The sequence below is a fragment of the Esox lucius genome, chromosome 25, assembly GCF_011004845.1.
Source record: "Esox lucius isolate fEsoLuc1 chromosome 25, fEsoLuc1.pri, whole genome shotgun sequence".
NCBI lineage: Eukaryota > Metazoa > Chordata > Actinopteri > Esociformes > Esocidae > Esox > Esox lucius.
Window position 1 is genome coordinate 19,131,930 of NC_047593.1, and position 8,735 is coordinate 19,140,664.

Below are 8,735 nucleotides of genomic sequence, written 5' to 3' on the forward strand. Positions count from 1 at the left end.
TCCGCTACGATGAGATGGACATCACGGACGACCCCGACGATGACGCCACACTGCTGGTCGAACCCCCGGCCGGGCCGATCCCGTACCCCCCCTGGCCTTCCGCCATCGCCCCCAAACCCAGGCTCCCTGAGCCGGAGGACGACGGCGACGAGGACGACGGCGACGAGGAGGAGACGCTGTTGCTGTGGGCCCTCAGGATGGCCCCGGCGGCGCTGCAGTGTGGGCGGGGCCCTGGCTCAGGGGTGTAGGTGAAGGTGAGGGCGGTGGAGTAGATGACCCCGTCATTGCGGACCAGGGTCACGGGTACCTGGACGGGCTGACGGACCCAGCGCCACCCCTCCCTGAAGGCCGAGATGTCAGGGACCACGCAGAGCACACTCTCACCACACCTGGCAGGGAAGAGGGGGAGGTTAGGTAGGTGCACACAGACACACACACACACACACACGCGCAAAGACAGACCGACACAGGCAGAGAGAGACAGACAGACACAGACAGACAGACAGACAGACACAGGCAGAGACAGACAGACAGACACAGGCAGAGACAGACAGACAGACACAGGCAGAGACAGACAGACAGACACAGGCAGAGACAGACAGACAGACACAGGCAGACAGACCGACAGACCGACCGACAGACAGACCCAGGCAGAGACAGACAGACAGACACAGGCAGACAGACCGACAGACCGACCGACCGACCGACAGACAGACCGACAGACAGAGGCAGAGAGAGACAGAGAGACAGACACAGGCAGAGAGAGACAGAGAGACAGACACAGGCAGAGAGAGACAGACAGACAGAGACAGACACAGGGACACAGGCAGAGAGAGACAGACACAGAGACACACCTGTACATAGTGTCTGCCTCCACGTCTCCAAACCAGACTCTGAGATCCGGGGCGAAGTTCTGTCCTGTGAGCTCCAACATGGCCACGTCTCCCCCACCATTCAGCTACAGAGATAATAAGGTTAGTGTCTGTGTGTGTTCTGGTTTGTATGTGTGTGTGTGTGTGGCAGACAAGGTTTGTATGTGTCTTGATAAAGATATCAGCTACTGTAGAGTTCTGGTGTGTGTGTGTGTGTGTGTGTGTGTGTGTGTGTGTGGCAGACAAGGTTTGTATGTGTCTAGATAAAGATATCAGCTACTGTAGAGTTCTGGTGTGTGTGTGTGTGTGTGTGTGTGTGTGTGTGTGGCAGACAAGGTTTGTATGTGTCTAGATAAAGATATCAGCTACTGTAGAGTTCTGGTGTGTGTGTGTGTGTGTGTGTGTGTGTACCTGCAGACTCTCCACCACAGGTACAGGTGTAACAGGTGAGGGGACGGGGCCCATGCCCTCGTAGAAGGTGTACTCTGCCTTGTCTGTGCTGATGATGGTCCAGGAAGCACCGTCGTTTATCATCTCCTTATTGGTCTCCTTGGGGCAGGGTGTGGCCTAGACAAGGGAACCAGGCAAACTCACTGAACCGTACATCTCTGTGTGTGTGTGTGCGTGTGTCTCTGTCCCTCTGTGTGTGTGTGTGCGTGTGTGTCTCTGTCCCTCTGTGTGTGTGTGTGTGTGTGTGTGTGTGTGTGTGTCTCTGTCCCTCTGTGTGTGTGTGCGTGTGTCTCTGTCTCTCTGTGTGTGTGTGTGTGTGTGTGTGTGTGTGTGTGTGTGTCTCTGTCTCTCTGTGTGTGTGTGTGTCTGTGTGTGTGTGTGTGTGTCTCTGTCTCTCTGTGTGTGTCTCTGTGTGTGTGTGTCTCTGTCTCTCTGTGTGTGTGTGTCTCTGTCTCTCTGTGTGTGTGTGTCTCTGTCTCTCTGTGTGTGTGTGTGTGCGCGTGTGTACCTGGAACTGTATAATCCTCTCCTGGGAGAGACACAGGTACATCCTCTCTGTGTCCTTCAGGTAGAAGGCACACTTATGTAGCTGAGACACCGGGTCGTCTGCATCCATCAACGCTGTCTGCTTGTCCACCTTCCGGATGACCTGCAGGAGACGAGGCCGGAGACAGAGACGGGAGAGATCAGGCCCGCCCGCGTTTCCCATACGAACAGAACACACCCAGACAGGGCGAAACCTACCCGGGGAGACGGGCACCGGTGGTACCTACCAGTCTGGGCAACGCCATGCCGGTGACGGAACACACCAGTTTGACCGTCTGACCATAGTGAATGTATCCATCCCTCACGGCAAACTCCTCCCCTTCCGACTCCTCCTCGTCCACTAGAGAGCAGAGCATATCACATTACTACAGTCAATGTTATTACTCACTGAAACAAATGATGCTGTCGCTCCACGACGTGGTGCGTTGTTGAGTCTGTCGCTGCACTACGTGGTGTGTTGGTAAGTCTGTCGCTGCACGACGTGGTGTGTTGTAAGTCTGTCGCTGCACGACGTGGTGTGTTGGTAAGTCTGTCGCTGCACGACGTGGTGTGTTGTAAGTCTGTCGCTGCACGACGTGGTGTGTTGGTAAGTCTGTCGCTGCACTACGTGGTGTGTTGGTAAGTCTGTCGCTGCACTACGTGGTGTGTTTGTAAGTCTGTCGCTGCACTACGTGGTGTGTTGTAAGTCTGTCGCTGCACTACGTGGTGTGTTGGTAAGTCTGTCGCTGCACTACGTGGTGTGTTGGTAAGTCTGTCGCTCCACGGCGTGGTGTGTTGGTAAGTCTGTCGCTGCACTACGTGATGTGTTGGTAAGTCTGTCGCTGCACTACGTGGTGCGTTGTTGAGTCTGTCGCTGCACTACGTGGTGCGTTGGTAAGTCTGTCGCTGCACTACGTGGTGCGTTGTTGAGTCAGTCGCTGCACGACGTGGTGTGTTGGTGAGTCTGTCGCTGCACGACGTGGTGCTTCATACATCAATCACACTGATTCTTTAGCAACAAGTGTTTACATCACATGACGTGTTATGAATCTGTTATTGCTTGCTGTGAGGCGTGATAGCGTGATGCTTCACAAACCTTTCGTTACAGGGTTTATAAATCTGATGCTAAGCCTGAGGTTATAAACCCTAACCCTACTTCCTTCAGGTTCACCCTGGAATATGGTTGAGGTGAAGTCAGAGTAGTTATTACATGGTGTGACTGTATTTATTGTTACATGGGCTGAATTTTTTATCCCCTCAGGGTTTTACTGGTGTTTTATAGTGCCTGACGGGGGGGGTTACTTGGCAGCACTGACTCCCACGTCACCACGGCAACGCAGCGTAGTCAGAAAAGAGAAAACATAATTTTAGTGCATAAGGGAGGAGGGTATCAAGATTAATGAAAGAGTGATGAAAGAATAAAAGGAGAGGGGGGGAGTGAAAGATGTAGGGCTGGCTGTGTGGGCGTGTCCATTAGCACAACGATCAGACGCCAATACAATGTGCTTTTTAACAGGGACCCGGCAGAGGCAAGGGCAGAGAACAGTTATGGAAGCTACAGAGATAACAGTGGTGAAGAGAAACTAAAGAAAGAGAACAAGCTGCGAAGGTAAGAAATACATTTAAAAAAATGACACCGACATTCGTCAAAAAACAAAATCACATTGGGGGTGAGAGGAGAACAGACTTACGCAGGTGAATATAGAAGGCCCCCCACTGCTGTGAGCTGGCATGGAAGTTTCCCCCTTCCACGTGTAAGTAACGTGTACTCACTGTCTGGGAACGCAACCGGTTAAACAATGCCACTTTGGTGCCCGACGCTATACACACTGGAGATGGAGAGGAGGTGGAGAATATCAGAAAATTACCGACTGCATTCAAATATTTTCCTTTATCTATTTAAAAAGAATGACAGTCACGATTAAAGCATAATAAAAGCGTCAAGGTTACAACACAGCTGTTTAAAAAGACCTTTGGGCAGAAACCACTCAGGGAAAACCTTACCATTGCGCTCCAAGCTTGAGTACACGTGTCAAATGTTCAGTTCTACTCAGCCTTAACTGTTAATCTACTTTAAATGTGGTGAGTGCATCCTGTGTGTGTGTGTGTGTGTGTGTGTGAGTGGCTCGGTGCCTCACATGCGTACATACAAATGCGTGTATCTAAATGTGTGTGTGTGTGTCTCTTCCTAGACGTGTTCTTACAACATCAGCGTTTTGAAGGAACTGCTTCTTCTTTTTTCTCGTGTGCGTGTGTGTGTGTGTGTGTGTGTGTGTGAATCCTGTGAATAAACTGACTGAAAAACATTCCTATGCATTCAATAATACTACCCGTTACAGAACCAAAACCACATCCCAGTGATGAAAGGGAGAAGGAGACCAATGCACTCACAGTCTGCGTTTTTGAGGGACTGTTTCTTCTTGGAGGGCTTGGAGATGACTTTGATCCTCTTGCTGAGGAACATGCCGATGTCTGTGCTGTTTCCATAGAACATCTTGACGGTCAGCATGAAGTGTTTGCGCTTATCGCTATCGCTGATGTACAGAGTCTTTGCCGTGCAGAAGTTCTACATGGGAGGAGAGAAATGGTCTTGTCTCAGATGAACGGTCCTTTCCGTGCAGGGTGCGTGTAGGATTTGAGTCATACAGAGACATGTATTATTTTGTGTCTGAGAGAGAGAGGTTTTAGTCAGTCAGACGTCCTGTGTGTGTGTGTGTGTGTGTGTGTGTGTGTGTGTGTGTGTAGGGTTTTGTCAGTCAGACGTCCTGTGTGATGACAGTCAATCTGAACTGTTGAAGTATTTCAGAGGGGAAATGTGTGTGTGTGTAGGGTTTAGTCAGTCAGACGTCCTGTGTGACGACAGTCAATCTGAACTGTTGAAGTATTTCAGAGGGGAAATGTGTGTGTGTGTGTGTGTGTGTGTGCTCTTCTCAGAAGGAAAACGCAGAAATCTGAAGTTGAACGTTAAAAGGGGGTTGAAGTCAAGCTGAGTTAGAGGAAATCCCCACAGTCTAACGGTTATTTAGTTATTCCATAAACTATGTCAATGCCAGCAGCTACTCTTCCTGTGGAGTTCAGAGTGTAAAATATGACATGAGGCAGGATATTAAAACCAGAACCGCTTGAGGACAGAATTGTGAGAAAAAGAAAAAAATAAGATAACCTAAATGTATGTGTAAATATTTATTCAGGCCAGATAGGGGTTTAGAAATAGTTTTTTTTTTGTCTTTTGAAACATTGCTCTTTGATTTGGTTCAAGAAGAGGGACTTCACCACAGTAGTTTTACAGTCCAGACAATACTGTCTGTTGTCTTGAATTGGCTTGTTAGATTAGAATGTGCATGGATGTGTGTGTGTGTGTGTGTGTGTGTTCATGAGTGTCCGTGCATCTGTGGGTCTGTGTGTCTGTTCATGTGCATCTGTGTGTGTATGCGAGTTTGTATGTGTGTGTGTGTCTTACCTTCCCCTCTAAATTGAGCTGCTGCATCTCCTGTTCACTGTTGCCTATGCCAATGAAGGCGCAGGGCTGCGCCTCCTGCTCTGAGCAGCCCTCTCTCTCCATCTCCTCCCGCTTCTTCTTCCAGCCACAGCCCATCAGGTACACACATGGAGGAGGGCAGAAGAACCTACAGGACGGGCAGGCAGTTGGTATCCACTTGGTGACAGATTACACAAAACACTGACCGCACGCGATATTTTGAAACGCATCGGCTGTGTGTGACATAGATTTTATAGTTCCCTCCAGGTTTTTTCCTTCTCCGGCAGTTGGCAGCTTCCTGCACACACTAAGCCCCGCCCAATGACTTGAGTCCAGGCGAAAATGAAGATGGTAGAGGAGAGGAGCGCTGCAAGCTGCATGTAATGCCTAACTGGGTAGTCTTTTTCTCCCACGCTGCCCTTTCATGAATAACCAAGGAATCCATTAATCTGTTTGTTTTTTTTCAGAAAGTTATTATTACTATTTACTTTTAAGTATAATAATCACCCCGAGAGAACTGCAAAACACTTGAAAGATACTTAACGAATAAGGAGATTAAACTGCTGTCTTAAATACCGCATTTATAATAAAGACAACAATCAAATTGTATAAATGATTATTCTATTATAAAGCTACAATATAATAAATAACATGGGCAAAATTAAAAGCGTTTTGCCCAAATTTAAGCCATCTAATGTATGTTTATAAGGTGGATTAATTCCTCCAGAATACCCAGGACAGCCTTTATTCCCAGCAGGATGCCCACAATGCATATGCCCCTTCCATGGATTAAAGGAAGACGATTACTTGGTGGTTGTGAAGATGTGTAACTCCAGACATTGCCTGGCTCTATTTTACTGAGTGCACGCACACACAGTTAACACACCACAGCCTCAGATTACACACACAGCAGGACCTTTGTAAAATCACATACACGTTTGTATGGCTATCCTCATGGGGACCATAAAATAGAAATTGCACACTCCCTTGACCTAATGTTAACCATAAACCCAAACCTAACCCAACCCTAATCTAAACCTAACCCTAACCTTAACCTCAATAAAGTAACATTTATGCCTAAACTTTACCTAGATGAAATGCCTAACCTTAACCAACAACGCCTGGACCTTAAAGAAACCCCAATTCTAACTCTAAAATGAATTGTAAGTTTGATCCTAAACCCTGAGCCGGAAATTGACTTTTGCCTCATGGGGACATCAAGTTTTTTCTGGTGTTACTATACTCATTAGGACATTTGGTAACCCATGAGTATAGTTAGACCTAAAACACACACAGGTTAGGCCAAAAGGACAAACTTAGCAAAAGTATCTGGGGCACATCAAAAACCCATCAACACACACAAACACACACCAACCTTTTCTCATTGCCATAAGACTTCTGGGCAACTTTAGCGTGCAGTATGAGCACAGTCTGGTCCCCACGTTCTTTCAGGTAGTTCCTCATAGCCTCCCTACCACAGAAATCAGACAACAGCTCATGGTTAGAGAGTATTTACGGACAAATCACAGAAATCTTTGAGCAAGGCTGCTGTAAATTGCTCTAGATTAATAGTGCCTGGTAAAGAACTAAAACCAACATTTTGAGATCACCTCAAATACATGATGCTTTAAAAAAGTTCAGCAGTTTAAAATTAGAATGGACTTTTTTTTGCTAAGAACACTTAAACATACTCAGAAGCTTATTAAAGTCACTCAACATAGACTTATATACAATACTCTAATTTATGAGAATATAGGTTAAAAGAATAGAATGCAAAGAGCTTATACGTATACACTGATTTACAGTAATAACAACTTAATTACAACTTCAAAAGCACTAAATATTACAAGTTAAATCAAGTTTACCAGAAGTACATATATTTGAACGTATTTTTCTAAAACGTCACTCATGCATGTGCTGTGCAGAGCGTGAGAACTAATTTGGAGTGTGGGAAAGTTTCACATTCACGTTACCTTGTTAGGCGCTGCGGTTGAGCTCGCTCACCAAACTTCCTGCAAAAGAAAACAAAAGGCACTTTTCTATGAGGCGGTGCAAGATTATTAGAAAGTTGTTCGCGGGTTGGCGGAGAACTACATTCATATAATGACTGTCAATCGGGGGATAAAGTTTTAAATTCACGATAACAAAATTGTTCAACAACAAGCATGAATTCTGCCGCAGGTGGCATCTGAATCTGTAACGTAAAATTACGTGTCATTCCGTAGATTCCAACTTAGCTGCCAGATGCTGACTGCAATGTACGATCCATAAAATAAACTAAGGACGTTAATAAAAACATTTACACTACAGACAATTGCACAGATATATCAACGTTTCAAACAAAACGTTTAACATTGTATAGTAGATACCCCCATCATAATTTCTACTGAAAGTTGGCTTTGCTTTGGATAACTGTAGGCTCAATCCTAAAATCCATTACCATTATTGATACTAAATTTATGACGGCTACTTTTGTTCATAAGACTGATTACCTATAAAAAGCTAAATTAATTAACAAATTAGCGTGCTAAGCTAACTATCATTTCTGGAGAAAAACTGTGGCAGGCTAGTTAACTAGCTAGGGCTAGCTAGTCATTGCGGCTAAGTAACGTTAGCTAGCTGACTACACACAGCACCAACATTGACACAAAAGTAGCATGAAGTGCGACGCCAATTTTAAAAGCACACGCAACGCTTTCCGAAGATAAAAACGATCTCACCACTGTTGAACAAAGTGGTTAGGAAACTAACTCTACAAAGAAAGTGAACTTTTTTTTTTAACTGTTCTTCCTTCATTTTGCTCCCAATTCCAACAACTTACCCCGTCACAACGGGCGCCATTTTCCACTGTAAGTCTGCAAAAAAAAGTCCCAACAATCGCGAGATCCCACCCTCTACCCCCTCCCAAAGCCGCCGGGACAACAGAATGAACAGAACCCAGACTGACGGAAAAAAATATTGAAACGAGAGAAAGGGGAGGGGGAGGTGTGATACGGTAAAGGGTGAGAGAAAAGGGGGTTGGGGAACAGAGGTGGAATGAGTAGAGGGCAGACGCCACAACAACCGGCGTGGGAAAGTTACATAGTCGCGCGAGAACAGAAAAACTCTCACAATAGACATCAACAGAGTTGTACTCGACCTATCGCGAGAAAAAAATCTACGCCTTACAAGCTTGGCCTTTTTTTCCACAAGGTGAAACTCCAGCCGATTCCCACGCGTTTATAGAGTCATAAACTAAAGTAAAGTGGGTTGGTAGTGAATGGTACGACTCATGACATTAAGTTAACCCACCAAGTCATGTCTTGCTTGATTTATATGACTCCTTAGAGCATACCTTTAGCCTGTCTGTCCTGTAATACAATATACTCATGAAGATATCAGAGGTTTGGGTTCACCACTGAAGGATTGAA

General features: G+C 46.1%; 1 protein-coding gene across 2 annotated transcripts; it reads right to left on the reverse strand.

Moving 5' to 3' along the window:
* LOC105007441 (recombining binding protein suppressor of hairless) lies at positions 1 to 8,367 on the reverse strand. Of its 2 annotated transcripts, none has more exons than XM_029118398.2 (11): positions 8,147 to 8,367; positions 7,299 to 7,337; positions 6,701 to 6,796; positions 5,308 to 5,473; positions 4,239 to 4,413; positions 3,539 to 3,676; positions 2,096 to 2,208; positions 1,831 to 1,971; positions 1,284 to 1,439; positions 855 to 958; positions 1 to 389 (listed from the first exon to the last, which is right to left on the reverse strand). In XM_029118398.2, exons 1-11 carry the CDS (start codon positions 8,164 to 8,166, stop codon positions 5 to 7), a joined length of 1,533 nt encoding a protein of 510 aa, XP_028974231.1. In that variant the 5' UTR covers positions 8,167 to 8,367; the 3' UTR covers positions 1 to 4. The 2 variants fall into 2 exon arrangements, with proteins under 2 accessions (XP_028974231.1, XP_028974232.1); XM_029118399.2 differs by lacking the exon at positions 8,147 to 8,367 and adding an exon at positions 8,046 to 8,116.
* Between the last annotated feature and the right edge of the window lie 368 nt (positions 8,368 to 8,735).

What these genes read in the sequence shown, in the direction of transcription:
- LOC105007441 (XM_029118398.2), bottom strand. Translation starts at nt 8,166, where the DNA reads ATGGCGCCCGTTGTGACGGG. An exon ending in CAACCGCAGCGCCTAACAAG is followed by an intron (nt 6,797 to 7,298) that starts GTAACGTGAATG and finishes TTTCTGTGGTAG; the next exon opens with GGAGGCTATGAGGAACTACC. An exon ending in GAGGCAGACACTATGTACAG is followed by an intron (nt 390 to 854) that starts GTGTGTCTCTGT and finishes CTTCCCTGCCAG; the next exon opens with GTGTGGTGAGAGTGTGCTCT.